We start from the raw sequence: 13,781 nt of genomic DNA on the forward strand, positions 1-13,781 counted from the left end.
GAAACGGTCCTGTCTTTGCATGAGAAGGCAGTCGACATCTCGAACACCTCCTGTAGCAAAATCTAATATTATATTATGTCTCTTAAAATCCCTATATTTCGAAGGTGAATCGAGCAAAATATCAAAGTATGCTATATTTTTGGATAGGTAATTTTAAATTCTTTTCAATGAATTAAAAATATACGGGATGTGCCATATAAACAAACGAATTTTCTGTTGATAACTCTTAAATTATTAATGTAAAAAAATATATGCTTAAACCATTAAATTCTCAAAATTCTTCAAAAGCCGATGTAGCCCGTCTCTTCGCCTTGCGTACCCTGCTACGCCAGAGAATGTTATGGAGCGGTTGGCAGTACAGGCATTCTCCGACGGCTTACGTGATAACGAGACAAGACAAGCACTTCTCCTAGCCCACCCAACGCACTTGGTGGATGCTTAGCACGTGCCCTAGAATTCGAGGCCGCGAAACAAAGTTCTCGGTCTTTAGGAAGAGTACGGGCCATCGACGAATGTTCCGACGAATCCGTGGAAGGGATTGTTCGGAAAGTAATGGACCAGTACATGGGCAAGAAGGGACTGATTCATTGCTGGAACTGCGGACAGGTAGGACACGTGCGAAGCCGTTGTAAGGAGAAGAACGAAGAACCGGCTTCGTCGAGGTCGGAAAACTACTAAGGGTCGAAATGAAGGGGCACACGTCGACCTGTACCCAACATGCCCCAACGAAAACTGCTCGAGTCGCCTCGCTACAACACAAATTCAACAGCATGTTTGTGGATGGTTTTGTTGATGGAGAGTTCCGGACTATGCTGTTGGATACAGGAGCGACGAAAACTATTATCAGACCGGACATTCTTAAAACATCGAAGAAGGTTAAAACAACACAATGGCGACTACGTACTGCTACGGGGGGCTCCGCTGCTGTCCATGGAGAAGTAAACCTTAATTTTGTTATTGGGAGCACCAGTTTTGAACATCCAGTGTTAGTAGCAGATATCGAAGATGATCTTATTCTCGGAATGGACATCATGACCACTAGAGGTTTTGAACTAAACTTCAAACAGGGAATTTTGAAAATAAATGAAGAAGAAGTGGTTCTACATCGAAAATGTGAGGAGACGCTTCGCGTGGTGGTAGCAGAAGATGTTTCGATCCCTGAGCGCTGTGAGATATTTTTGGATGGTTGCCTGGAAGGTAAAATGAATAATGGGAGTATTATTCTGTTGGAGCCAAGGAACCATGACAGCGAAATAGGACGGGGGATCGCTGTTGGAAAAGCCCTGCTACGAGCGAAGAAAACTGTACTGGTGAGAGTAATGAACACGAATTATTATTCTGTATCCTTGAAGAAGGGAACCCTTTTAGGGTACTGTAGGTAGCTAGATGGATGTAGGTAGCTGTAGGTAGCTAGATGGATCGAACGACTACAAGAATTTGACTTCGACACGGAACATCGAGCTGGGGCAATCCATCGAAATGCCGACGCACTTTCCAGAAGACCTTGCGATAAGGACTGTAAGCATTGTTCCCGAGCAGAAGAGAAAGAAGCGAAATTCATAAGAACAACGGTGATTAATGATACTTGGCAACCCGAAGATCTTGCAAATGACCAAATCAGTGACCCAGAATTAGGCTTAGTAATTAACTGGAAAAACGCGGACCAAAGACCAACGTGGGAGGAAGTTTGCAGATATTCGCCGAACGTGAAGTCGTACTGGGCTCAGTGGAACTCCTTGGTAATAGATAACGGATTACTTCGCCGTGTGATCGAGAGACCGGAGGGACAAGAAGAGAGAAGGCAGATCGTCATTCCAAAGAAGAGGGTCCCGGAAGTCTTGGAGGAAGTTCACAGTGGAACCAGCGGTGGACATCTTAGTGTTACCAAGACACTTGGCAAGCTGCGTGAACGGTTCTATTGGGTGAACTGCAAAGAAGATGTGAGGGCCTGGTGTAAGAAATGTGATATTTGCGCAGCCATCAATGGGCCACAAAAGCGTGGTAAAGCCCCTATGCGCCAGTACAATGTAGGCAGTCCTTTCGAACGAATAGCGATCGACGTGGCTGGTCCTTTCTCGGAGACGAACGATGGCAACAAATACATTGTGGTAGTTATGGATTACTTCAGCAAATGGGTCGAGGCCTACGCGTTGCCAAATCAAGAAGCGTCCACCATTGCTGATGCCCTTGTTAAAGAATGGATCTGCAGGTTTGGTGTTCCCATGGAGCTTCATTCAGATTAGGGAAGAAACTTTGAGTCCAATCTGTTCCAAGGCGTCTGTGAAGTCCTTAACATCCGCAAGACCAGGACGACTGCTCTGCATCCACAATCCGATGGGATGATTGAACGCATAAACAGAACTATCAATCGTTATCTGGCCAAAGTAGTCTCTGACCACCAAAGAGACTGGGACAAATTCCTTCACCTGTTCCTGTTGGCCTACAGCTCATCCGTCCAAGAATCCACAGGGCAAACTCCAGCCAGCATCGTTATGGGACGGGAAGTGCGCCTACCTTGTGATCTGAAATTTGGTTGCCGACCGGAAGAAGAAGTCGCCGGAGAAGATTATGTCCATAGACTACGCCAAAGGATGGACGACATCCGTCAGCGAGTCCGCCTAAATATTCAAAGCGCTAGTGACCGAATGAAGGAGCACTACGACATTCAAGCAGAGCATGGGGAATACCAACCAGGGAATTTGGTGTGGCTGTACAACCCGCAGAGACGTCGTGGATTATCTTCGAAGCTACAATACTGGTGGGAAGGCCCACACGAAGTCATGGATAGGATAAATGACGTCGTATACCGTATCAAAAAATTGCCAAAAGAAAAACCAAGGATAGTTCATTTCAACCGTTTGAGCCCTTACCAAGGCGAAATAGAAGATCGTGCTGGAACCGTGAGAACCTGCAGCTTTGATCCCCCTGATTCGGAGATGTCCTTTGATGATTTCATAGCCCGATACAACAGCAGTGAGAAGGCTCGCTATGGTGTAACCAAAGAAGAACAACGAGACCTCTTTTCCGTGCCTCCTGATTATTCGCTCGCTCACTGTGTGGCCCGAGATTTGCGGATGTCCAGAGGAATCGCTGCGATGTTCAATGAGAAGTTTGGGCGTGTCGGAGAACTACGCCGACAAGATCCAGAGGTTGGAAGCGTCTTGAGGCTAACCTGCACATGGTCAAGCAAGACAATGCACATGGTCAAGCAAGACACATCTTCTACCTGGTCACCAAGGAATGGTCCCCGAGTAAGCCGACCTATCTCAATCTATGGAAGACCCTGATTAAACTGAGAGAAGCCCTGCTAAACAATAACATTACACGATTAGCCATTCCGAAGCTGGCGTGTGGACTGGATTGAAGTCTTGTTTAGATTTACGGGAATCGAGATCCTCGTTTGCTGCTATAACCCAAAGCTGAGATCGGGCGAGAAAAATGTAGACTGCTTTTTCTACCAAACTTCTCAATGCACCAGGGGCCAGCTTTGCAAATACCTTCATTCACCGTGTACATCTCGGAACGAGCATGGACCTAAGAAGGGGGCAGTGTAGCGGACCCGTACCGTGTGAACTCGGCCTTAGACTTGGCCACTCGACTATGACTCATACGCCCACCGACGTTCGAAGAACGCCGCTAAGAATTTTCGAGGTAAGTCTGGATTGTCTGTTTCTCACATATATAAGCCGATGCCCGAAACCTGAAGAAGATAGAGAGAAAATAACCGATCGACGCGTACAGTTACAATCGCCGCGCTAATTCAAAATAAATTGCTGTTAGATAAATAATTAGATAAATTGTAAATAAGTTATAAATAGTTCTTTAAGTTTTCTTTTAATCGTTATTGTTTGTTAATTAGTGTTAAATAAATTGTGTTTAAATAAATTGTGACTTTCTATCCACACGGAACCGACGAAAAACGTAACAATATCAAAGTATGCTATATTTTTGGACAGGTAATTTTAAATTCTTTTCAATGAATTAAAAATATACTGGATGTGCCATATAAACAAACGAATTTTCTGTTGATAACTCTTAAATTATTAATGTAAAAAAATATATGCTTAAACCATTAAATTCTCAAAATTCTTCAAAATTTTCCATAGTAAAGAAGTTAAAGCGGCTTGTTAAAAATGCACATTTTTAAAAACGCCCCGTAGCACCGAATCGTTAACAGCTATCCATGTGCGTTCAGACACCGATATTAGTTTTTGCCTATCTCCTATAGAAAAGGGTGTTTCCTTTTAAAATATTCCAATTTTCGTGTGTTTTACAGGATTTCTCGCTTATAAGTAGAGGTATAAAGGTACGGTTTTTACTTACTGCGCTACCTTTTGTGACCTTTTGCTACCTTTTGTGGCCTGAAATACAGGGAGAATTTGAAAATTTTGCATTTTCGTATTCCGGATATCCTATAACATATCGAAAAGGTGAAAACTGAGTTCCATAGGGTTTTTCACGTGGAATTCAGGGGCGTAACTTGTTTTTCGTTGGGAGCTGTCATTTTTGAAATATTACCCAAACATATTTTTAATGGGATGGCCTATATATTATTTTTTTTATTTTATTTACATTACTATGAGTTTTCTAAAAATAAAATATTCCTTATACTTAATTTTATAAGCAAGTGTAAAAATGCATTATTCAACTTTTCAACATAGGCGGCTGGTTTAAATTAGGCAATGAAAACAATCGAATAATTTATTCGACGTCAAATTTTGGTTATTGACTATTCCACACTAGTTTCTGCGTGTGAAATTATTGCACAAGTGCATCGAAATATCAATAACTCTGATTTACGCGTCTTATCTAAAAACAGAACAAGTTCATTTTCAGTACCCTTTATTGAGATAACACGATGTTTTCTGGTTAAATTAAATAAAATAAAATAGTACCGTTGATTGATGAAATAAGAAGATGCGCAACCTTATAGGCGATTTCGTGACATAAAACATGTCCGAGATGTAGCTGGCGTTACCGTTACATGTCCAAGATTTAGTCTAGCTCTGCGCCGCGCCGCCGCTGCGCTCTGATAGTCGTTTACAGCCCAGCGGATAAAGAATACTGTACCGTAGTTCTGCTTTCAGTCGACAGAGTGGATATTTGCCGGAAATGGTGTTGCCAGAACTACGGATCGATCCGTAGGTTTACGGATTTTGAGTACATCACGTTAATAATACAGATTTTCTCTCATTAAACAATTTAATATAATATTATACGATTAAACAAAGATCGGCGCGGCGAGTTGGGTTGGAAATGAAGATCGCTGTTATTTCATATGGAAAATATTATAGTAAATATAAATAGTCGTCATTTCCAAGCCAACTAAACAACTTTTTTGGATGATACGAAATACTCAGTACGTATAAAAGAATTTTTATTTTTGTGGTTTATTGTATATTTTAAAGGTGCTATAACTTTTAAAGGTACCCGGTGGCGTAGAGGTACAGCTCTCGTCTAAGTTGTGGGTTCGAATCATACAGCCGGCATTTCACCAGCCGACTATTTTTAATAAATAAATATAGTTTGGGTACCTAGGTCAACTCAGCCTTAAAATGAGTACTTGAGATTTACAAACCTGAGGTAATAATAGGCGGTTGAAGCGTAATGCTAGCCACATTACCTTCCTTGTATATACCGAACGGCTCTAGTATGGCAAATTGTACCTTGCTACTCCCAAGGCGTTAAACGCTATATACGGGAGCTATTATTATTATTATTATATTGTATATTTAACACGAATAAATTTTCAATACATAAACACGGATTTTTCATCCAAAGATATTTTCATCAAACGTATTACAGACACATTTTAATATGGCAACACTGTCGCTTTCAGTTCCTCACCGTCTTCGATATGTCTTCGCTAGCCGGATTAGAGAAAATGAGTGTTTTATGCGTTGACCGCAGAACGAGTAGAGGCTCGACCGTTCCACCGTACAGCACTTGAAACGTAAGGAGAAATCAAATCAGCCTTGTCATGAATTTGCCCATTAGCTCCCAGAGAAAAACTAGTTACGCCACTGGATTCTACGTGAAAAACTCTATATGTATAGTGATGTTGGAAACTTTTTAGATTAAACTCTAGATTCTGCAAAAATCGGGACATTGTAACTATCCGAACAAAAATAAAAGCAACGGAAGTCCTAAATCAACATTTTATTAGTTATATTTATTACTTTATCAGCTTTCAAACGGCATAATTAATAATTTTAGACTGTCACAACCACTGCTTCTTTCCCAACTTCTTTTATACTACCATCCAAACTCTACGATGACCAAACGAGAAGCTTATTATTACGCAGCTGGTATTTGTTTAACATCGTTTCTATCAGCTGCATTTGAACACACTTATATGTTTCATATTTTTCATTTAGGTAAGTGTATAGTGTGAATCCACTATTAAGCAAATATATAACTGTACTGGCTCAACAATCGCTGGCGGTATTGTTAGTGCATACCAAAAAACGTATCGCTTACGGAGGTATGCACTTATCCTGGCTGATAAAAGCCGTCCAACGGCGCCGGCGGCATACTGTATTTTAAAAGTCAAATACCGCCGAAGCTTTGCGCCGAAGTGATAACATAACCTAATATCTTTGCATTCTTAATTTTTGACTTGATTTGAACTGTTATTGATATTTAATAATTATTATAAAAATTGTAAAATATTTAATTTTAAAATTGCAATATCCAAAGCAATCGGAAAAAACAGAGAGAAATGACACAGGGAAAAACGAATAAAAAATTGTGAAATCAAGCAATAAAAACACGCTTACAGCGTGTTTTGTTTGCTAGAGTTATAGATGTATAGCTCTATAGGACCGCCCAATCATTACGGTTTTGAGTTTTCTTGGGGTCCCTCCATTATGACAAACTCATTAATGAATTATCATTATTTTTGCATTTCAATTAGATAATAAAAAAGTTTAGTGTTTTCGTGGTTCTTATTCTGCATCTAACAGTTCAGAAATGTTTATTTTTGTATGCAATAAAATGTAGTTTTATTTTTACAACAGTACCTAATCGCGGAACTTAGACTGGTAAAGACAATTAGTATTATATAAAATTTGGTAATACACAAAATTTGGTAAAATACAGGCGTTGTTTCTGTACTTAAAAAAGTGTACCGCTGAATGACGGTATTCTTTATACAGGGTGGCCCATTAGTGCGAGGAAGTCCAATATCGTCGTCGTTGTTGAAGATATGAAAAAAGTTGTATACAAATGTTGCATGTTTATAAAAGGGCATATGCTAAAAAAAATTGTATATTGTGTGCCAAAAATGTTATATTTTAAACGTTTTATTTTTTTTAATTACGCTCACTATTTTTCTGTAGAGATTTGGATTCGGCATAAAATTCTGCATACAGGGTGGCCCATCGAAAACGTTCCGCAAGGCATAACGGCCAAGGTATTTTTTTTTCAAAAAATTCAAAAACACGTCAATTTTGCTTGTGAGAGGGACAACTTTTACCCCCAAAATGATTGCAAAATCTTCAACCCTCTAAGCGGGGCTGTCATCCCCCAACTTTTTTCAAATGGGAAGGGGGTCAAGTGGCGCCGCAATAAAAAGAGCTTTCTATTCTCTATATTTCCCCGCTTCGTTTTTGAAAATCGATGGAGTCATTGAGAAAATATGAAGGATTGAAGTTTGAAAAGTTTATTTAAACATTTATCAGAGTAAATGATGAGGATAAATTCTTTCGACCAATTTGCTGTTTTTTCTTATTATTTCTAGATGTTTACGCATTTTTTCACTTGCCACAAGTAACGATTAGGTGTGGTAGTTGCTAGATAGCTGTTCTATGACTTGTGCGTTGAAGTTCTTCTCAATATCGTTAAACTGACCTACAATAGAAATTCCAAAAATACCAGCCCACACGTTCAATTTCTGAGGGTTTTGTGTGCACACCTCGTGAAAAACCCTGGGGTTGTCCTCAGCCCAGTACCGACAGTTGTGCCGATTAACTATACCGTTCAAAAAGAAAGTACACTCATCCAAAAAACACACATTAAATAGGAAATTATTATCATTCGCCACTCGTTCACTCATAGTTTCACAAAATTGCAAGCGACGATCAAAATCGTCTTCGTTGCGTTCTTGAACCAACTGAATTTTGTACGGGTGGAATTTGTGTTTTTTTAATATCCTTTGGACACTTGTACGATTCACGCCGGTCTCATTGGCTAATTTTCTTGTACTCAGTGTACTATCCATGGCAACTTAGCCCAATACGATTACCTCCATAGCTTCATTTATTACAGGATTTTCCCTCTGCCTCTTTTTATTCATAACGGAACCAGTTTCGCGAAATTTTGCTACTAACTAGCGAACAATTTTGCCATAAAGGTGTTTGTCAGGATGGCATTCATTGAATATCTGCGCAACCCGATACATTCATTATTTTTAAAATAAAGTTCGATTATTTCCACTTTTTATGCCAGTGAGTACACCATAATTGTTAAAAAGTTTAACGATATTTAGAAGAACTTCAACGCACAAGTCACAGAACAGCTATCTAGCAACTACCGCACCTGATCGTTCAACCTTGTGGCAAGTGAAAAAATGCGTAAACATCTAGAAATAATAAAAAAAAAACAGCAAATTGGTCGAAGGAATTTATCCTTATCATTTACTCTGATAAATGCTTAAATACACGTACTTTTCAAATTTCAATCCTTCATATTTTCTCAATAACTCGACCGATTTTCAAAAACGAAACGAGAAAGTATAGAGAATAGAAAGCCCTTTTCATTGCAGTACCACTTGACCCGCATTCCCATTTGAAAAAAATTGGGGGATAACAACCCCGCTTAGAGGGTTGAAGATTTTGCAATCATTTTTGGGGCAAAAGTTGTCCCCCCCACAAACAAAATTGAAGTGTTTATGAATTTTCTGAAAAAAAAAATTACCCTGGCCGTTATGCCTTGCGGAACGTTTTCGATGGGCCACCCTGTATAGTATGATATTTTTATTTCCAGCAATATGCAGTGTTCCCATAGTAAAAGGAAAAGAGTAGTTGCACTCTCCCAAATATTTTCTGTCAGTTTTTACAATCTGTCGAATATCGGCAGATTGCAGAGCGTTTCAGTTGAGTTCTGTCCGTCGACCAGCGAGGTTCGAGCGTTGCGTCCCAGCACAGAGACGGGTTTACAAAAAATGAGTGCCTTACTGTGTGCTGCTATCAATTGTAGTAATTATTAAAAAAATTGTGCTTTGAGTTTTTTTAGTCATTTGTGATCATCTTTGTGTTCAGGTTAATTTTCTCATGACTGATTATCACTTAATAATTTGATATTATTTTCATTTAAACCTCAATTTTTTATCGATTTTACTTTTGACAACCATCCCTTGCTAGCTGATTAACGAACTGCACCATCATTGAATAAAAATTTACTAGTACCGAAAAAAAACTGGAAATCCCGGTTCCTTAGAGGCATGGTACCGAAATTACCGGTTCCGAAAAACGGCTCCGGTTCCGGAAACGCTATAACGTACCATAACCGTGAATAGCCCTATACAGGGTGAGTCTTAAATTGGTGCAAATATTTTTAGAGGTAATATATTTTGACCCTAGAAATATGAGGATTTTTCTGCGCATTTTTTTTTGAAAAAAACCTGGACATTTTTTTAGTTTTTAGTTAAAAAACATAATTTCTTGATAATATGGTAACTAGGGTTCAGAACCGGAAATTCCCGGTTCTTTTGAGATATCAAAGAACCGGAAATCGAAATTATTAATTCCCGGATCTTTCGGTACCTTCGGGACTCTGTAACAATAACTAAAAAAATATTCTTTTATTATGTGAGAAAGTAGTGATGCTATTTTTCATTGTTCTTGCTTCTTTTCTCTTTTGAAATTTCTGTAACGTTTATTAGCAATTATTGAAGTTTAAATATGTTATTTTATTATTTAGTACAATGTGTTGTTCAATGTATTAGTTATCCAATGAAAATCACCTAACCAATATATTCCTACAAAACAAACACCTTAATGTTAAAATTAAACTTGTAAATTAAAAAAAAGTTGCAGAAAATCTTTGAAATAGATAATAATATAAAAATATGTCATTATATATTTTTTCAGCATTTCTTCCCATCAGAAGATTTTCAGATACAGTAGAATTTTTACTTACACGAAATGTGAAAATATCCTATTTTCAAGCAAATTTTTACTCGATGATCAATTTTTTTTATTTTATTTTATTGTGAACTCATATTTTCCTAAATACATCTCTGTGAAACTATGGCGAGTGCCACGACTATACTTTGTTGTACTAGTTATAGAACACGACTATACAGCTACGTAGTGGTCAAGGTACGCGAGAACAAGGTCATATAAAGTGGCAGAAAAAAAACAAAGGATTTGACAAGGAGTAATTCTACTATTTTCCTTATATTATGGTGTTGCCATTCTATTGATAATTTACTGAAATTTTGGTTAAAAACATTATATCCGAAAAGTGTTTAAAAACTAGAGTGAATTTAACTTTTATTAATAATTAGCTATATTTTCCTAGACATCAAGGGTAACAAAATTATCTCGCGAAGGAAAATTTACATTAATCTTATACAATGTAATTTTTATGGTGTCATTAACATCGCAATATTTAAAATGCATATCTCCAATTTTTTCTATATAATATAACCTATATTATTTTCATTTTAGATGCAGAATTAAAAAGTAGACATTTTTTGTATTTAATGTGTTCAAAACTTTTAACGGTTTTTCAGAGAGAGAGATATTCGATTATTATTATTAAATATGGCTCTTCCAACAGTAAATATAATACAGAGAATATCTGCAAAACAGCTAAAAATTTAGGAACAATTTAAGTACAAAACATGTTCATTTCTTAATTCGGTATATAAACGAAAAATAATATACAGGGTGCTGCATTTAAAAAAAATCGAGATATAGCGTTTTAAATATTCCGATTTTGGTGACGCCATAAAAATTACCCTGTATAAGATCATTTAATTTTTCTTCGCGGATTTATTCTGTTTGGTTAGATTTATTCTGTTATTCTACTTGGTGTTTAGAAAATATATCTAAACTTTTTGATTATAGTTTTTTAACCAAAGTTTTAGTAAATAGGAAATGAAATGGCGACACCGCATAGTGCCTCAAATAAAAATAGAGTAGAAAATGTAGAATTTTATGCTGAATCCATTTATATACAGAAAAATGCGGGGTGCAATTTAAAAAACTTAAAACATTATCATAACTTTTCTTGGGGCACCCTGTATACAACACAATATATTTTTAGCTTATACCCTTTTATAAACTATGTAACATCTGTATAAATCGTTTTTTCATATCTTCGACAGCAATGACGATATTGGACTTCCTCACACTAATGGACCGCCCTGTATATTCAGCAGGACCCGCCGTACTTTATAAATTTACCCCGTTGTTCGGCGGTATTCAATGCTAATAAACATGCAAAATCGTCTACGCGGCGGTCTTTCTTTAGTCAACGGTAGTCCTTTTTTTACTATAACGCTAGCGATAATTTAGCCAGGGCCCGAAATCTGGAACTTAGACACGTTACGCTTTCAAAGCGGTAAGCGAAAGTATTCGATTAGCGGAACGCCAAGCAGTCGATTTTGGTATTCTCGTTATATTAAAAAATGTTTGTCGACTGCCTATTATTGACTTGAATTATTGTGTACGGTGCTTTTGGTTGCTAATTTCTAAGTCTAACAAGGAGGAGATATGGATAAGTATTAATTTCGGTTAAAATTTGGAACAATTAATTCTGATTTTCAATATGGATAATCTTAATCATACAATTTATGCGACGTATAAATACATTCATACCATTTACAAGTACTTCGGTTGAGAGACATTTTTCATGTTTGAAACGCATTAAAAATTACACTAGAAATTCAATGAAAAATAAAAGTTTATCGTCACTTGCCTTACTTTGAATAGAAAAAGATATTTCCATAGCCCTTCAACAATCTGATAACTTTACAAATATAATAATAAATAAATTTTCTTTATTAAGAAATCGGCAAATCAATTTAATATATAAAAAGTAATTATTCTTTCCCTTTGTTTATGAGTCTCGAAATATGTATATGAATAAGATAATCTGTTTTTCTTTGTAAATTTATTTGTCTATATATTTACCTATTGTTAAGTTACGTAAATAAATAAAAATAAAATAAAATCCTATGATGAACTGCATGGTACTATCATCTACTTTATTTATCAACCCAACCAGCATTTGGACGTCGGGACAACGTTGTGTCACGCGACCAAACGTCGGGGCGCAACATCGGCACAACCTCGTGCCAACCCTAGTCTGCACTAGTTTGGAGAATAATTTTTGGGTCGAAACGACGTTGGATACCGACGTTGGCTAGAAGCCTAATTTAGTACAAACTGCAACGTTGTTTAAAATCCTAATTCACAGAAATACAAAACTAATATGGCGTCTAAGTCGCGTTTTATCCTAAATTGGGATAATTATAGTAAAAATATTATATTTATAATTTAGTTAGAGACATATGTCAGATGGCAGTGAAGGAAAACAAAACAAAAGTATTTAAGTGTGGAGGATGTTTGAAGATCATAATTATTGAAACACTTTAACCGACTCTGTAACTCGTTACCCAAGGTAAAAAGTTAAACGCAAACAACTTTATTGATAAATGTATTGTTTCTACTTTAAAAAATACTAATGGGCCTTGAAATTAAAGAAGTTTTAAAAATTTTCTTGAATTTTTTTTTTAGTAAAATGAGAATAATTTATTCGCATTCGAAAAAATTGTTTCCGCGTATTTTTTAGGGTCAAATATTTCAAGTTAATGTATTCAAAAAGCAGGAATTGCTATTTTAAGAACGAAACATTTTCTTATTTAACAACATGGCGGCTTTAACTTTGTTGTTTTGGAGATTAAGATGGAGTAGTTCGAGTAGTCGCATACTGGACTAATAAAGTCGCAGTTCGGCCTTAACAGGTAGTATACTAGTCGCAAGATTGCCTAATTTAGTCATTCTAGAGTCTAGCTTGTGCCGCCCTCTATAATCTAAATAAACGAGGAAGTGTCGGTAATATATGTCGATGTATATTTAAATTTAGTTTTATATGTACCTTTCTTATGTCCCATTTTAATTAAGTTTTTTTTTTATAAAAACAAAAACAGCACTGAACTGTCTGACTGAACAGAACAATGAATTGAAAATTTAAGATTTAAGGTTATGGTTCAATACAGTTGCAAAAAGGTAGTGACTCTACGTCCTACCAACGTAAGAATAAGGAAATCTAAACAACGTTGGAATTAGTAAAACAGACGACGTTTGCATAACGTTGGAATAGGTCCTGAAACTGACGTCGGAAAACTCTATATTATCCAACGTTGTAACTACGTTGTCCAAATCACCTAAAGATCACTTAAGCAAAAAAGGTTACAAGACAACGTTTATTCGACGTCGCAGAAGCTTCTACTTTGCTGTAGTACTAGTCCAACGTCGGCACAACGTTATAAAAACGTTTAAATTTATTTTAATACCCATGGTAGGGAGCTAACTATTTTTTGTAACTAATCCAACGTTGTGTTTAGTAAACATGTGGTCGCAAGTCGTGAAAATGCTACTTGGGAAGATATAAAGGAAAAAATCAAGGTATAAAGGAAATAAATAAAACACACATATACATTATGTTAATCTCATTATGTTGAATGCTGTTAGTTTAGTTTTATCCTAAATATTCTTAAGCTAAGTTTTTAACCCATAAGCTAACATATTGGTTTTTACGAACTGGGT

At 36.7% G+C, this 13,781-nt stretch overlaps 1 protein-coding gene across 4 annotated transcripts in view; it reads left to right on the top strand.

Moving 5' to 3' along the window:
* The window catches only part of LOC115890595 (probable multidrug resistance-associated protein lethal(2)03659), a 60,228-nt gene that overhangs the window by 13,501 nt on the left and 32,946 nt on the right, over positions 1–13,781 (top strand). For 3 of the 4 annotated variants that reach the window (XM_030910871.1, XM_030910870.1, XM_030910872.1), the window contains one exon: positions 6,217–6,377. The exons of the other annotated variant lie outside the window; for it this stretch is intronic. In XM_030910871.1, the coding sequence (XP_030766731.1) occupies positions 6,217–6,377 (161 nt within the window). The remainder of the gene's footprint in view (positions 1–6,216; positions 6,378–13,781) is intronic. 4 annotated transcript variants of the gene reach the window in all.

This window comes from Sitophilus oryzae, unplaced genomic scaffold (assembly GCF_002938485.1).
Source record: "Sitophilus oryzae breed Bouriz unplaced genomic scaffold, Soryzae_2.0 scaffold_888_pilon_pilon, whole genome shotgun sequence".
In the NCBI taxonomy this organism is placed as follows: Eukaryota; Metazoa; Arthropoda; class Insecta; order Coleoptera; family Curculionidae; genus Sitophilus; species Sitophilus oryzae.